The sequence below is a fragment of the Monodelphis domestica genome, chromosome 1 (assembly GCF_027887165.1).
Source record: "Monodelphis domestica isolate mMonDom1 chromosome 1, mMonDom1.pri, whole genome shotgun sequence".
Classification (NCBI taxonomy): Eukaryota; Metazoa; Chordata; class Mammalia; order Didelphimorphia; family Didelphidae; genus Monodelphis; species Monodelphis domestica.
Window position 1 is genome coordinate 589,307,634 of NC_077227.1, and position 17,768 is coordinate 589,325,401.

The 17,768-nt window shown below is 38.2% G+C and overlaps 1 protein-coding gene across 9 annotated transcripts in view; it reads left to right on the forward strand.

The window, feature by feature from the left end:
• The window catches only part of PSD3 (pleckstrin and Sec7 domain containing 3), a 784,568-nt gene that overhangs the window by 372,793 nt on the left and 394,007 nt on the right, over positions 1-17,768 (forward strand). For all 9 annotated transcript variants that reach the window (XR_008915561.1, XR_008915562.1, XR_008915563.1 and 6 more), the window contains one exon: positions 47-1,187. Coding sequence is in view for 6 of the 9 variants with exons in the window: in XM_056813641.1 (XP_056669619.1) it covers positions 47-1,187 (1,141 nt within the window). In the remaining 3 variants the exon portion in view is untranslated. The remainder of the gene's footprint in view (positions 1-46; positions 1,188-17,768) is intronic.

Consider the following 17,768-nt stretch of genomic DNA (forward strand, 5'->3'; position numbering starts at 1 on the left):
TGTTTCCTTCAAAATAAGTCATGAGACCTTTCTGTTCCCTCTGCAGGTGACCATGGAGGAAGCACTTTACTCCCACCCAATATCACCAATGAATTTACAGAATATGGGACCATGGAAGAAAGGGGAGAAGTTCTCAGAGCTTCACTTGAATTTGATGCAGACAGCGAACAGTGCTGCATGCAGGGGCGGGAGCGGGGCCAGCTCTTGGTTGGCCCCCAGTGTGGTGCCGATGGTCCTACTGCCAGAGGACTGAATCATGAGGGGGAAGCATCCTCACACGGGCACCTCAAGGACCCAAGTTTGCCACAGCCCATTGGCTCCCTGGCCTCAGCCCCAAGCGCTGCAGAAATGAGCATGGCTTCGGGCGGACTGCAAGCACCAAAGGTACTAGAAGGAGATGTGGTTTCTGTTTCATCATCCCGACGAATGGAAAAAGGCACGAAAGCCACCCGCCGGGAAGCACGAGGAGCCAACAGACCAGTGACTGCTGGCCAAGAAAAACCACCAGAAACACCTCTTCCAGCTGAACTAATAACTGAGGAAAATTTTTATTTGAGTATTGAAAAGGATTTGACTGCCTTATTAACTGGGGACACCCAGCCAATGTCCCAAATCACAAATAATGGGAAGAAAGAGACCACCAGAGGGCAAGAGATGACCTGCCAAAAGCTCTCTGGGGAGATACCAGCAGCCACCCATAGAGCAGAGGGCACCATTAACTTTGTGGGGGGGAAATGGTCTGATATGGGGAGGAAGCAGCTAGGATTTGATCGAGATACTGTCTTCAGGGCATCCTTAGAGCAGGGGAGCTCGACGGGCCGCTCTGGCAGGATCAAACATGTAGGATTTCAAGGGGTAGAGATTCTGTGGACAGGGGGAGAAGAGGAAGAAATGAGACATGCCTCAGCAGATGTGGAGGCCTCTGTGGAAAGGACAGCCTTTTCCAAAAACAAGGAGTTTTCCAAAGGATCAGGTCATCCTGTTCCATCTGTGGCTTTCTCTCATTCAGTCAGGTTGATGGAGGGTGTTTGGGATGAACCTTGGAAAAATTCTTCAGAAAGGTTTGGAACTAGATCAGGGACATTTTCTCCAGGATTGCTTGTGGAAGGAGGAGAGGATGAAGTGTTTTTGAAGGAAAATGAACAACATCCTGAGAAGAAGTCTGTGCCAGAGGAGGAAGTGAAAAGGTGAGGTCACATCTTAATCATGTCCTAGGCTATATGAATGTTTCTTTTTCCTTAGGTTACAAAGTCAGTTTACTACTACTCTGGAACCCTGGCATGATTGTAGAATAAATCTCACTCTAATGCAAACTCCTTTAGCATTCTCTTGCCTATAAGAGTTTAGTTACCAAAATGTTAAAAAGAACCTCCATATAAAATCTTTCCCTTTCCTTTCCTTTTCCCCTTTTTTCCTTCTTATCCTTCCTTGCTTCCTTCCTTGCTTCCTTCCTTCCTTCCTTCCTCTCTTTCTCCCTCCCTTCCTCTCTTTCTCCCTCCCATCCTCTCTTTCTCCCTCCCATCCTCTCTTTCTCCCTCCCATCCTCTCTGTCCCCTCTCCCCCTTCTTCCCTCCCTTCCTCCCTCTCTTCCTACCCTTCCCCATTCCTTCCTCTCACTGTAAGTGCAGCCAGGCTCAATACTGATTGGCCCAGAAACTGTAAGTGCTTCTTTTTCTGGTGAAGGTTCCCCTCTCCTTGGTCAGCCTGATGGTCCTCTGCTCCCCAGGGCTTACCGTGTGGATGCTGTAGTTAGCACTGAGATGCTATTGGCTTCAGCCCTACTGCAGCTCAGGACTCCTGAGCTCCAGTGATTCACCAGCTTCATGCTGCACCCCCCTCTCCTTACAGGCTTGTGCAGTCGCGCTGGACTGATCTTCTCATCTATAATAAAATCCCTCTTCATAGACCACCAGGGATAGGGCCCTAGTGAGGGTGTGTCTGACTGAAGAAAGATCTCTCTGTTTAAGTATGGAATGATGGGAAAATCTTTTCTCACATTTTATTTTTGCATTTGACATATTTACGCTGCTGTTCATTAGCAGAGAAAAGTAATACAGTAATGCTCATTACCTTAATATTGCAAGGGATTCTGGCCCTTTTGCTTGGTAAAAACATTTCACTTTTTGAAAAAAAAAACTATTAGTGGCTAATGGGTGTTTTCTCACATTGCATTAGTGAGCACATCAAAGAAATATGAAGTCAGTATCCTGAGAGATTTCTTAGTCTCTTTGAATAACTAGCCAAGCTGGGTAATCAGTAGCTTTCTACCTATGTCAGCTCATGCTGGCTGTTTTCCTCCCAGCCTCCAGGTCATTCTCCCTGCTTTCTCAAGGAAGGAACATGGCTCCCTCCCTTCTCTCTTCCTGCCTGCTGATCCATCTTCCAGTGCTCTAGCCTCCGTTATTCCATTTACTCCAATCCATGCCTCTTGTTCTTTTTTTTTTTTTTTTGGATCCTTACCCTTACGTCTTAGAATCAAGACTGTGTCTTGGTTCCAAGATGGAAATGGCTAGGCAGTGGGGGTTAAGTGACATGTCCAGGGTCACACAGCTAGGAAGTATCTGAGACCCCTGGCTCTCAATCCACCGAGCCACCTTCTATGCCTACTCTTCTATTCTGCCTTATCCACTACAGGGTAGGCAGGCCTAAGCTCTGTCCTTTGTCCTGCCGCTGGTGCCTCATCACCCCAACCCTGGATTCCTTTCACCATTTGCCTTTACTCCTACTTACAGGTGCTAAATTGAGCTGGAGGAAGTCACGCAAGGGATCCATCTGGGTCCACTACAAATTTGTTTTTTGATCTAAACTTGGCCCCTCACTGCAGCAAACTCCTAAAAAAATCATTTACATTCATGGCTCTTCTTCCTTTCTTTCACAACTCAGCTCTTAGCAATCTGGCTCCTGATCTTAGCACTCAACTAAAGCCGCTCTCTGCGAGCAGCAATCTTTTAATTGCCAAATCTTCACGGCTTTTTCTGAATTACCAAACTTGTTGGCCTTTCTGCAACACTGGACGTGATGGACCACTTTTTATTTCTGGATCCTGGCTTTTCTTTCCACTCTGCTGTAAAAAGAGACTTTCCTTAAATACAGATCTAATTATGTCACTCCCCTACCTGATAAGCTCCAGCTGGTCCCTGTTGCCTCTGGGATTAAAAAACAAAAAATAAAAACTCCATGTTTAGCTTTTAGCTTTTTTTGTTTTTGTTTTTTTTACACCCTTCCCTTCTGTCTTAGTATCTGTTCTAAGAGAGAAAAGCATTAAGAGCTAGGCAGTTGGGATTAGGGGACTTGCCCTAGGAAGTGTCTGAGCCCAGATTTGAAATCTGGAAGATGAGTCTTTCTGACTTCAAGTCTGGCAATGTGTACCTAGCAGCCCTTGTATTTAACTACCTGGTATTTATTTGTATTTATTCTCTTTATATTTATATTCTGTATTTACTTCCTCTACTAGAATATAAACTCTTAGAGAGTTGCTTTTTATTTATTTGTTTAAACACTTATCTTATGCCTTAGAATCTATCCATACTGTGTATTGCTTCTAAGGCAAAAGAACAGTAAGGGTTAGGCATTGGGGGTTAAGTGACTTGCCCAGGGTCACCCAGAAAGGAAGTGCCTGAGGCTAGATTTGAATGCATCTCTCCCATCTTTAGGTCTGACTCTCAGTCTACTGAGCCACTTTGCTATTTTTTTTTTCATTTTTTAAATTTGTATTCCCAATAGTAACATAGCCGACTAAATAAAACTTTATTGTAAAGTTTTTTTTTTTTTGGTAAAGTTTTTTTTATTGTAAAGTAAAATCACAAACAGAATTGAATAGGGTTAAATATAGAGTTCTTTACTTGGGTTTAAAACCAAACCAAACCAAACCAAATGCCACCCATCTGACCACTTTGGGACAGGATGGGGGGATGACAGGTTATGTGAAGATGCCCTGATTTTTTTAAATTTACTGCTGCTGGATCCTGAGCCACCTACTGAAGTGAATTATAACTGCAGCTGCATTCTTGAGGGAGACAGAGTCCAGGGGAAGAGACTAGTCCACACTCCTGTCCTCCTTTGGCCCAGCCGGACCAGAGCTCTGCAGAGTCCCACTGCCACGGTGAGAAAGGACACTCCTAAAGTCAGCAGATGCAGAGGAGGTCGGCCAGGATGGTGGTGGGGAGTCCTCGGGGCTGGGGACCACAGCTGACCTCAAGGATTGAAGTATTGTGTGGAAAAGGGACATAGACTCATTTTGAGCCAAGGAGGGATGAGGAGGTGAGGAGGGATGGGATGAAGAGGTTGCATTTCAGCTTGAAAAACAGTTAGTTTGTTCCCACATCAGATGGCTCTTTTGTGATTTCCCCTTTGTTGGGGGGCTTTAAGCAGAGAGGGCCCTCTTCTCAGGGACATCCTAGAACAAATAGACTCTACTGTCTCTCAGTCACTTAACTGTATGAATTTTTTTCTTAAAAATTTTTTTATATATGAAGCAACATGGTGTGTGGATAGAGCCCCGGATTTGGGGTCAGGAAGCCTTGAGTTCAGATTTTGCCTCAGACCCTTAGTTCCTGTGTGACTGAATAAGTTCCTTAAAATTTTCTGGGCATCAGTTTCTCATCTGCAAAATGGGGGTGATGGACTCAGTGACCTTTAAGGTTTCTTCTAATTCTCAGTTTGGGATTGTGTGAGATGCCTTAAATGCTGCCTTCTGGAGAAGAGTTGTTTACATGCAAATAACTTATTTTACAGATTTTGACAAGTTATTTTACTATGGTAAAACATGGTTAGACTAGTCATGTTCTCTCTGAACCCATTTCTCTTCCAAGTGTTTCTTTGCTAGCAGTCTGGTAGTGTGCTACTACTTATGACTCAAGGGGCATTTGGAGCTGCCATTTGAATTCTTATAATTCTTTATTGGAAGTATGAATCAGAGCCCACTGGCAGGGTGGGGCTGGTTATAATTTTATTGTTGTAGAGAATTCCCAGTGAGGGAAGTCTTTCTGTCAATGCAAATTGTTATGTAATCTATGACCTAGAGACTTAGAGTGTGGCTAGGATCCCCTGGAGATCAAGTGACTTATCCAGGGCTACCCAGCTGGTACATGTAGGAGGCCTTCTCAAGGCTCATGCTGGGTCTACATCCACCAGGCCAGGAAATATCTGTTTTCCTCTTTAACCCCGTTTTTTCTCCTGCTTTCTTCTCTTTCCATTCCATAGGGTCTCCCTATTTCATGCAGACTAGACATCTGGGGACTACTCACAGCCCCAAACAAATAACTGGTCAGCTCAGATTTGATATGTTCTATGCTGGTTCTTCCCCCCTTTAAGGCAGCCTTGGAGGCTGTCCCCCTGGGTGCTCCCCACTATTGATGTTAAACTTAATTACAGACACCTGGCTTCTATATAGCCAACTGCAGCTCAGAAACCCTGAGCCCAAGAAGTCCACTAGTCTCAGCATCCCTAGAAGCTGGGATTATAGGCATGAATCATCTTGCTTAATGCTGCTTCCCTTTTAAAAAACAATCCATTTCCCCTAATTATCAATTTTAGCATGTTTTCTGAAATTATGAGATCCAAATTGTCTCCCTCTCTCCCTTATGTTCCTTCCCCCCTACCTGAGATGGTAAGCAATTTGATTTAGGTTATACATCATGATCATGCAAAACATATTTCCATATTGGTCACATTGTGAGAGAATACTCATAAAACCAAAACCTCCAAATAAAAACATAAACAGATGTAATTAAATGAAAAATAGTATGTTTCAATGTGCATTCAGACTCCATCAGTTCTTTCTCTGGAGGAGGAGAGGACCTTCAGTATTGTTCTTTTTCTGATGGGAAAAACATCAGAAGACCTTGCTAGTCAGGCATATGAGCAGAAAAGAGTTTAGAACTGTGTATGGAGAAAACTAGCTTGAAAAGAATTCCAAAAGTTCTTCCATCTGCACTTAGACATATCCTGTTCTTTCTTTCAATGAGTTTGCCTCAGTTTATCATATGTAAAATGGGGATAATAATAGCAACAACCTCCCAGAATTGTTTGGAGGATAAAATGAGATAATGTTTATAAAGTATTTGCAAACGTTAAGGCATTATATAAATGCTAGCTATTATTATTAACATGGTTTATGACAGATTGCCACATCTTTAACTTACTTGTTGGTCTTTGAAGGCTACAATGGTCAAAATTTTATCACTTTGTTGACAGCTTCCAGAAATTTTGCTAGATTGGTCCTCAGGCAAAAGGCATATAATTAATTGCCCAGGCCACACTTAAAAGTCTTTCCAGGTGGTTAGTATCTGCCCAAGTCCTTCAAGATCTTAGAGATGTTTTCTTGGTATAAGAGAGGATTCTTGTAGAGGGCCATCTAATTTAACACTGTAAGGGGGAAAAGGGGTTATTATATAAAAAGATTGGACTGGATACATTTAAAAATAGGGTTGCCAGGAATTTATATTACTTCCAAAGAGATTTATTTATAATTTATTTACAAAATATAGAAAGAGTAAAGTAAGAAAATCAGAGAAAGGATAGGGTAAGATATCTTGCTTAAGCACTCGGTAATTTACTTCTGGCCCCTGGTTCAACCTGGGCTGGGAGAGTTAGTCTTTAGGCCTCGGTAAAGCCTAGGACCTGGGGAAGTCTCTTTTAAGACTTGGGTCTCTCCTGAGGCTAGTTTTTTCAGAAAATCCAGCAGTTAAAGAATCAGCTTTTCACTTACCACGTGTCAGTCCAAAGGAAGAGATTTCTTCAAGGTCTCAGGTCTGGTCAGCAGATTCTCCATCAGCCTCCACTCCAAAGAATGAAGAACTGTCAGTAGAACTGCACTCAGGAAGTTGTTGATCCCTTTTAAAGACACTTTCTTTTGTGTCACTTCCTGTGCCTTCCCCTAATTTTACATCTACCAATCACAGTTGAAGCTTTGCTTTAGGATTGCTGAGGGGCAGTTGGTTTAATTCTGATTTGTCATCCACTATTGCACAGGTGGGTCACAGACCTCTCCCACTCAAGTGTGAATGGGGTGTTTACACCTTTGGTGATTAAATCTAAAAATGGGTGAGGGTTACAATTTAATTTTCACAATTGGGGAGAATTAAATTTAATCTTCACAACACTTGTATTGTGTACTGTCTTGTATTATTAAATAATTATTTTGACTGTATGAATCTTGTCCTAATTAGCTTGAATGCTCTTTGAAAATAAAATGGACAAAAATCATATTTTGGACATAAAATGTACAAAAGCAATCATGCTATCCTGCCTAATTTCCTCAAAGGAAGGAAATGAATTATAGATGAAAAGAAGGAAATTTGATGGCTAGCATCAACCTAACTTCATGTTAGTGGAAGCACTGTATTTCATACCTTTTTCTGTGTTTCCTACTAGCATTAGCACAATGCCAAATAAATGCTTGATTGATTACTCCCTATAAAGTAGGGATTCTTGAGGGAAGCTAGGTGGCTCAGTGGATTGAGAGCAAAATCTAGAGATGGGAGGTCCTAGTTCAAATCTGGCCTCATACACTTCCTTTCTGGGCACTCTTCTGCTTTAGAAACAATATATGGTATTAATTCTAGGATGGAAGATAAGGGTTTTTTTTTTAAAAAAGTAATGGTTCTTAATCTGTTTTTTGTATTATGGATCAATTGACAAAACCAAGACTCCTTGAGGAATATTTTTAAATGCCACTGCTGATGAGTTTCCAGAGTGTGTGATTTCATATCTCCTCATTCATTGAATCAAAGACCTTTTGAATTAGAAGGCCCTTAGAGATCATTTAGACTAGCCCTTTCTTTTCTTTGAAAAAAATTTTTCCAGGTTACATATGGGTACAACTTTTAATAACTGTTTTCTCACATTTTGTGATCCATGTTCTCTCCCTCCCTCCCAATCTTTACCCTTCCCTATAAAAACAGTAATATGATGTAGATTATACATCTGTTATCATATAATACATATTTCCATGTTCATGTTGTGAAAGAAGACATATCGCTTATACTGGAGAAAAATTTCATGAAGGAAATTAAGTGAAGAATAATGTGCTTTAGTCTGTATTCAGACTTGATTACTTCCTTCTTTAGCAGTAGATATCCTTTTCATCATGAGTGTCTTGTTATTGTCCTGGATCCTTGCCTTTTTGATAATAGTTAAGTCATTCACAGTTAATTATTGTGCTTCATTGCTGTTACTGTGTACAATGTTTTCCTGATTCTGCTCACTTCACTTTTCATCGTTTCATTTAAGTCTTTCCAGATTTTTTTTTGTTATCATCTTGTTTGTTATTTCTTGTGGCACAGTAAGTATTCCATTATAATCATACCACAACTTGTTCATCCATTTCCCCAATTGATGGACATCCCTACAATTTCCAGTTCTTTGCCACCACAAGAAGAGCTGCTGCAAATATTTTTATACAAGTAGGTTCCCTCCCCTCCAATATTTCATGTGCTTTGGATATAGACCTAGTAGTGATATTTCTGGGTCCAAGGGTATGCACAGTTTTATAGTCTTATTACTCTCCAGAATAGTTTTATATCAGTTCATACCTCCACCAGCAGTGAATTAGTGTGTTCCAATTTTTCCATGACCCCCTCCAACATTAATCATTATCCTTTATGGTCATATTCACCAATCTAATAAGTGTGAGGTGCTATTTTAGAGTTGTTTAAATTTGCATGTTTCTAACTAAGAGTAATTTTGTGCATTTTTTCATGTGACTAGAGGTAATTTTGATTTCTTCATTTGAAAATTACCTGTTCATATCCTTAGACTGCTTCTCAAATGGGGAATGCTTTGTATTTTTATAAATTTGAGTCAATTCTCTATATATCTAAGAAATGGTGCCGTTATCAGACACCCTTGCTGTTCCATTTTTCCCCCAGTACTTTCCTTTCTATTCTTGGTTGCATTGGTTTGTTTGTGCAAACCCTTTTTAATTTATTGTAATCAAGGTTATCTATTTTACATTTCCTAATGTTTTCTCTATCTTGTTCTACCAACCTTTTCATTTCGCTAGTTAGTAAAAGGACTAGCTGTGGGTAATATAGCTGGACTCAAAACCATATCTTCTGGTTTTAAGTTAAGTGTTCTTTCTCCTATTTGCTGCTTCTCTTATCTAGATGGAAAGTCTTGAATTCTCTGAGATCTTATGAAAAAATAGTCTACTTTGGTTATTTAACTGAAGTCTTTGAGGACTGACAGACTTAATTAAGTCTTCTTGAAGATTTTTAATCATGATTTCTGAAAGCATAGATTCTCAATTTGATTTAATTAAGTTAAAAATTTGGGGAAGTGGTGAGGGGAAGGGCTATGCACAGCTTTGATTATGGCAGTAAATGTGGGCTTAGTCATCTAATTTACTTGTCTCCATTGAAGACACTTTTTCTTCCACTGGGGAAATTAACAGTCTGGTCAGTTTTTCCTTGAATAAAGTTTTGTCCGTTTCTGTTTTCAGTTATTCATGAATGAAGGTCTTTAAAGAGTTTTTCTGGGAGGTATTTAATTAACCTCCATAAAGCACCCCTTTGATGCCTCATCAAGGCATGGAATGACTCCAGGCACTCTCAGCCTTCACCAGCCAAACTCAAACTCTAGCAGGCCTTCCTGTGCCAATAAAGGCTTTGAATGCACACCCAGTATGTTTGTTGTCCAAAGAACAGCTTTAGTTTGGAGAGGCTTGTCACCAAATTGGCTTCAGGGTAACTAATTTTTTGGCCACAACAGTTTAAAAAATTTTTTTTCTAGATTACATGTTGATTTTTCAACAGTCATTTTCTGAAATTTTATGAGCCATGTTCTTTCCCTTCTTCCCGTCTTTCTCCCCTCAAAAATGGCAGGTATTAGGATATAGGTTGTAATGCATTAAAATCTAATATATATTCTATGTTCATCATGTTGTGTTAGAAGACAAATATTACTTTTACTAGAGAAAAATTCTTGGAGGAAATTAAATGAAGAATTATTGCTTCCATCTGATCCACACTCTATCAGTTCATGGCCTTTTGGCCACCAGTCCCTTGGCATTGTCCTGGATCCTTGAATTGCTGATAATAACTAAGTCAATCACAGTTGATCATCATACACGATTGTTTCTGTGTACAACCTTCTCCTGGTTCTGTTAACTTCACTTTTCATCACTTCATAGAAGTCTTTCCAATTTTTATGTGTGATCATCTTGTTTGTCATTTCTTATGGCACAATAGTATTCCATTATAACCATATACCACAACTTCATCCATTCCCCAATTGATGGACATCCTTCAGTTTCCAGTTCTTTGCCATCACAGAAACATGGCAGCTTTCAAAGATCATGTGTCAAGTTAATTATAAAAGCGCTGCCATCTGCATTGTTGGAATACCCACCCCTAGAGATATGGTACCAGATTCATGAAGTATTTCATGGATAAACATCTACTGTACCTCTCTAGTCCATCATTAAACATTTATTAAGCACCCTCCATGGGGCCAGCCTCTGTGCTAGGTGCTAGAGATATAAAGACAAAAATGAGCTAGTGCCTGTCCTCAAGGTACTTGAATTCTGTTGTAGTCTACAATATATACATACAAAAGTATATAGAAAATATATACAAAGTATTTTTAATGAGGAGATAATAGTGGTTGGAGGGACCAGAAAAGACTGCATGTAGATGATGATGCTTGAGCTGGATTTTGAAGGAAAATAAGGATTCCAAGAGGCAGAGGTAAGGAGGAATTGCATTCTCTGCCCAGGAGCAGCTGGCACAAAGTCAAGGTTGGAGAATGTTGAGTATCAAAGGTGAGAAATAGCAAGAAGGTTGCTTGGTTGGACTGTAAAAGGAAGGGGGATAATTATATTAGGGTCAGAAGACTAAAAAGCCAGGTTGGGGTCAGGTTGTGAAGGGTTTTAAGTCAGAGGCGTTTTGAATTCTGCCCTGGTACAGATAGGGCTATATGGAAGATTGTTGAATAGGGTAGTGACAGTTTTAGACCTGAACTTTAGGAAAATCAGTTTGCCAGCTATATGGAGTATGGATTGGAGAGGAAAGAGACTTGAGGCAAAGTGACTAATCTGAGACTATTGCAATAGTCCAAAGAGGGCAGAGTAGATAGAGTGTTCAGCCAGGAGTGTGGAGGGCTCATATTTCTGAATTCAAAACTGACCTCAGATACTTATTAGCTGTGTGATCCAGGGCAAGTCACTTCACCTTGTTGGTCTGAGTTTCTGTATAGGAAAAAGGCAAAGCACTCCAGAATCTTTGGCAAGAAAACCCCAGAAGGGAACAGGAAGTTAGACATGATTGAACAACAACAAATTTTAGAAAAAAGAAAGTGCTGAAAGAAACTGATAGGACCTCCTTTAAAGGCCTCCTTTAAGGAGGTGACACCCAAGTTATGCCTGGAAGGAAGTTGGCACTTATAATGGCCTTAATAATTAATATTTGTATCCTACTTTGTTTTACAAAGCACTTAACACATTTCCTCACAATAACCCTGGGAGGTGAGTGCTGTTATCTCTGTTTCATAGATAAGGAAACTCAGATTGGGGTAAAGGATTTGCATAGGGCTACCAGCAATAAGTGTCTGAAGAAAGATTTCGCAAACTTAAGGAAAGGAAGAAGTATATTTCAGACATCTAGATGGGACATAGGGATCAGCGATCAGACCAATTTGACTAGAATGGAGAGTCACGAAAAAGTTATAGGAAGTAATATTTTAAAAGTATGTGGAGTAAAATTGTAGAGGGATTTAAATGCTGGACTGTGGAGTTTTTTTGTCAGCCCAGAACTTAAATTCCTGTACAACTCACTCATACTTAAAAAAAATAACTTATTGTGTTTTAAGTTACTTATATAATTTATTTTGAATATTTGAAATTTGTTCCATTAAAATACCCAGTTAACTCTACTTCTCTCCTCATTAGAAATTCTAAGATGCAAGATGAGGATGAAAAAAAGATTATAGTAATCTTCTCTTTGAAAAAGCTGAAGATCCAAATTTTTAGTAATAAGAATTCACTGCTTGGTAAACATTTTTTGGTGTCAAAAACTAGATAGAGACCAATATCTTATACTATTTACCAAGATAAGATAAAAAATGATAAATCACCTAGGCATAAAGGGAGATTTAAAAATATTAGAAAAACTGGGAATATATTACCTATCAGATTTATAGATAGGAGAAGAATTTATGAATAAATAAGAGATAGCATTGAGAGATGCAATATCAATAATTCTGAATACATTAAATTGAAAAAATTTTTTAAACAAATAAAATGATGTAGCCAAAATTAAAAGGAAAGCAATAAGTTGGGAATAATTTTTATAGACAGTGTCTGAGATAAAAGTTTCATATCTAAAATATATAGAAAATTTTGTCAAATTTATAAGAATATGAGCCATTCCCCAATTGATAAATGGTTAAAGGATATGAATAGAGAGCTTTTGGATGAATACATCAAAGCTATATATAACTGGGAAAAATGCTCTAAGTCATTGTTGATTAGAGAAATGAAAATCAAAACAGCCCTGAGATATCTCTTATCTATCAGATTGGTTAAAAGGATAAAAGGACATGACAGGTTGGAGAGGATGTAGAAAATGGGGAGAGGGTGGGGAAACTAATACACTATTGGAGGAACTATGAATAAACTGATCATTTTGGAGAGTAATCTGAAATTATGCTTGATTTTAATGAACCTTAAAAAGAAATTCACATTAAACTCCTGTTTTTTTTTTCCCTTTTTAAACATGTAAGAAGTTTAGGGACTAAATTAAACATGTTCTAGAATTTGGAAATGGGGATGAGTAACCTCTGGACATTAAATTAATCTCATTTGGCTTCCCCTACCAATACTAAGAAATGACATCCTCATTTATGTCAGTAATGGATAAATATATATATATATATATATACATATATATATATATATATATACACATACACACATACCCTAAAAATTCTTTAACAGTAATATACAAAAATGACACCAGGTGGAGATATTATCCTATAGAAGTCAATCTCTCTCCTGTCTTCCCTTCTTCCCTCTCTTCCTCCTCCTTTCTCTCTTTTTTGACTCTTTCTGTCCCTCTTTCCCTTTCTTTTCTCCTTTCTCTCTTTTTTCCTTCTCTTCCTTCTCCCCCTCTCCTTCCTTCCTCCCTACTTTCTCTCTTGCCCCCTCTCCCTCTTCCTATTTTTTCTTTGTTTTCTCTCTCCTCTTTCCTCTTTACTGTCCCCCCCCCCCAAAAAAAAAAAAACTGGCACTATTTTTAAAAGCTTGGTGTACATCACATAATTTGGTTGTGGAGTTTGTACTTCTAACTGTGTACTTGAATGGCTGCAAAGGACAAAAATATCTTCAGTGAGCAGATTCCTTATGTCCTGCAGGATTCATTCCTTTTTTTGTATGTCTAAGGACAGTGATTAGAAGGAAGAATTCTTTGGCCTTATTCCCTAACCTTTTTGGTTTGATTCCTTCTCCTTTTACATCATTTTTTTTAATTAAAAAAATTGATATCTTTGTTTTCAAATATATATTCCACTTCCTCCCTTGCCAGTACAAACATTATATTGGTAATACAATACAAAATATTACAAAAATTATAAAAGAAGGGAACAAAAATGTCTCAGGAAAACTAAGCAACACTAGTGGACCCTGGCAGTATATGTAATATTTCACACCCATAGGCTCTCACCTTTAGGATTGAATGGAGAGAGGGGCATTATTTCATCTCTTCTTTGGGGTCAGGACTGGGCATTATAACTTAAATTCCAATAATGTTATTATAATTATGATTATATATATATATATATATATATCATTTTATTGGTTCTGCTTATGTAAGTCTCCCATGCTTCTCTGAATTTTTTCATCTTTATTATCTTCTCCATGATAACAGATGCAATGTTGGTTAGTTAGCGGGTCAGAAGGAAAGATTGTTATTTCTCTGGCTTTGTCTACAAAAGGCCTGTTTTTCTATATTAAAATGTGTGGAAGGAAAGATTAGCAGAGAGAAGAGAGAGTGGTGAATCTTAGCTATGGGAGTGGTGATCAGAAGCAATGCTAGAAACTGTAAAACTTTCAGTGACAATGTAGAAAAAAAGTAGCTAGATGGATGTGTGTACGTGATAGATTGAGGAGAGAAATACTTATTAGTGCTATACTAAAAGCATATCAACCATTGGGCACCTCTATTATGAAAGTGTGCCTGTTTGTGGGGAGGGCTGTGTTTGGATCTTGACAGGCTCTCAGGGCATCAGGTTAGTGTTTGGGAGAATTTTTGCCATCTTCTTGTCAGATATTGTTACTTTATTGACTTAAATTTTAAACCACAATGTGATTCAGAATGTGAAATGTTACTCCAGAAGAGACAATGAAGTATTGCTGAGTCTAAGAAGGTTTATAACTCTCTAGGTATAATTCCAAATTGTTCTCCAGAGTGATTGGATTCAGTTCACACTTCTAACAACAGAAGAAGAAAGGAAGGAAGGCAATAAATATCGATTGAGCACTTACCATATGCCAGATATTGGGCTAAGCTGATCAGTTAAGAGGCATTCTATATGGACTTGATAGGATAGAGCATCATATGATTTTAGGGTGGAAAGAGGAAAAATGGATTTTCCAAGGAAACAAAGATTACCAACTAGAGCTAGGACCAAGTAGTCTTGATTCTTACAGCTCTGTGCAGTTTGTATCTTACTATACCTCTGTTTACCAAGGAAAAGGTAACTTATAGTCAATATTCTGAATTTAAGAAATTAAGTTTTCTTGGGAGAAGGTTGTTGAAGGGAGAAGGACTTGAGCCAACTGAAAAGAAAATCATTTAAGGGACCTGGAAGGAGGGGGGAGTTTAGATAAGTGAAGTCAGAGAATTAATTTAGGGAGGATAAATTTGTGAAAATGAGGGAAATATTGAGAAAATTGGAACTACCATCCCTAATCCTGGATACTATCCAGATTGTAATTCCAGGTCAAAAGAGTAGCAGGTTCAAGGACAATGAAATGCCTGGCCCAAAGCTACATAGATAGTAAGAAGCCAAGCTGAGATTTGATCCCAGGTGCTCTAAATACAAATTAATAGAGGCTTTCCCCCCATAACTCTAATCTTAAGCTTATTTGGACTCAGAAACCTTGGAAAATATATTTGCTGCAGCATTTTGTTTTTTAGAGTTACTTTTGCTGAATTGATATCTTTACTTAGGTTGATTTATACAACCAGCAGTTAAACACTCATAAAAAAGGTCTAATAATTGCTTTTCCCAATGCTGTAAAATCCAACCACATTTTCTGGAGCTCAAGTGGACATCTAGTTCAACAAACTCTTTTTCCAAATGAGGACACTTAGAGCTAGAAAAGTTAATTGACTTATTTGATGTTACATAGGTAGTAAGTGTGAAATCTAGACTTGGAAAGTGACTTTTCAATTCGACACATAAGAATTAAGGTATATATTATTGGCAATCAAAAAAATACAGAAAAATACATAAAATAAAAATGTTTAATTGTACACAAAATCTGCACTATTTCTCCAAATAGTGTAAAGTCTTTTCTTGATTCACTCATTAATGCTCATTCTTTCTCATTTTGACTCTTGAGAAACGTTAGTATGAGTCATTTTTACATTGTTCTGTGCCAAACATTGATCTTTGTCCCGAGTTCTTACTTGTAACAAGTTGTGTCTATATCAGAGCAGTGCTTATTTTTGTTTCATTAATGTTATTTAATTATTAATCTTGGTCCCAAAGTATGGTAGTGATGCTGATAGCTCTGATTAGCCTAAAATAAGTCATAAAGTACCTAGATAGGTTCATATAAAAAAAACTTATTAATTAATGGGGTTGGCTCTTCTGTGTAATTTTTAGCTTATGCAAAATGTCTTGGTACACAGTTAAAATAAAATGAGGTCCTACTATATTGGGAGAAAAAGAATTGGAGAAGGAATAGGACTTGTGCTTAGAGGAGATGGCACAGTAAGAGTTGACAATAAAGAGAAGAGTTGTGCTCAGTTCTTTCTTTGTTGCAGTTTTCTCTGCAAAGGAAAATGAGTTTTATTTAGGAAATAACAGAACAAAAATGAATAATTGGGAGTTGATACCTAAGTATGTTAAAATATAGTAAGAGAGCATTCAATTGCCCTCAATTAATTCAAGTTAGTTAGCCCAGATGAATTCTCTCCAGGTCTGGAAAAGACTGGCAAATATGATTTCTGAGCCACTATCTCTGTGAAAGGTCATGGAAAGTAGGAGAGGTGCAATAAGACTGGAGAAGGGCAGATTTTGTGCTGATTTTCAAGCAAGAAAGAGAATAGAGTATAAGCCGAAAGATGGTGAACTAAACTTTGGTTCCTTGGAAAATTCTAGAATGGGTAAGGATGGTGGCACTATAGTGTATTATACTGATTATACTGTTCTAAGTTCTGTGTCAGTATGGTTATTACCTGGGAGCTGTGGGACTGCCAAGTTGACTAAAGAAGGGCCAACCAGTCTAGATCAGAAGTACTGAGCAGGTCAAAGTTCCCATGCCAATCAGTAATGGAATTGAGAATATAACTAGATCCTTTACACTTTTAGCCTGATTGAGGAGGAGAGACAGAATATCTTGAAAAAATATTGAACATTCCTTTTTTTGGCTTTTATTCAAAGATATTCCATTATCTTAATTATATGTGATATTAATTTTCAGCATGTTATTTTCCAAAATTACAAAATCCAAACTGTTTCCCTCCTTCACTTGCCTCCCTCTTCTAGGAGATGATAAGCAATTTGATGTGGGCCATACAACATTGAATATTTAGAAAAGGAAAAGGTTTCAGGGGCACAGCACAACTTCATTATTAACTAACCTCATTTCCTTTTTTTTTTTGACAGTTACTGAACAAACACAAGAGGGGAATATTGTGGACGTAGGTTTACCTAGATTTTAGGGTAGTTTTTTATAAAGTGTTTTATGCTGTTCTTGTGGAGAAGATTGAGAGATGTGGATTAGATAAAATGTTTATGTTATAAAAATAATTTGTACTCTAGAAACCCTCTAAAAACCTCTCAGGGACTCCCAGGATTCCCCAACTGAGAACTTCTGGATTAGACACTACTATCAGTTGGATTTATAACAAGTTGGATGACCAGACCCAATGAGTAATTGTTAATGCATGGTCTTTATCTGTGACTTGTCTAAAGGCACGGATGATATGCCCTTCACATTTGCAGCTGACGCAACTCTGGGAGGGAGAGTGAACAGAGTAGATGGCACATTTAGAATCCAGTCTAGAATATTGGGCTGAATCTAATGAGACGGCATTGAGTACTGATAGATATAAAAGCTTGCCTTTGGTTACAAAAAATCAACTTTACAAGTATCAAAGAGAGGACTAGTTAGATAGCAATTTGGCTGAAAAAGATCTTGGTGTTTCAGTGACTGCAATCTCAATATGAGGTAGTGTAATATGGCAGCCAAAACAAGCTAGTATGATCTTGGATTGTATTAAGAGATGTAGCTTCTAGGAATGAATAAATGAATGAACAAATAAATATCCATATAAATAAATATTATGTGTAAGGAGTTTGCTAACTTCTAGGAATATAGACCGAAGAGCAAGATAGTTCCTGTTCTCAAGCTTCTTGTTTTCTAATGGATGAGTCCACCTAGTTCCCCTGTACTCTGCCTTCATCAAAAGAGAAAGCTTCCCTTATTAGAATATAAGTTCCTTGTGAACAGGGATTTTCCTTGCTTTTGCATGTGTATCCTGAGAACATAGCACAATGCTTGGAAAAGAAGTAAGTGCTTAAGGAATGCCTTAATCCCT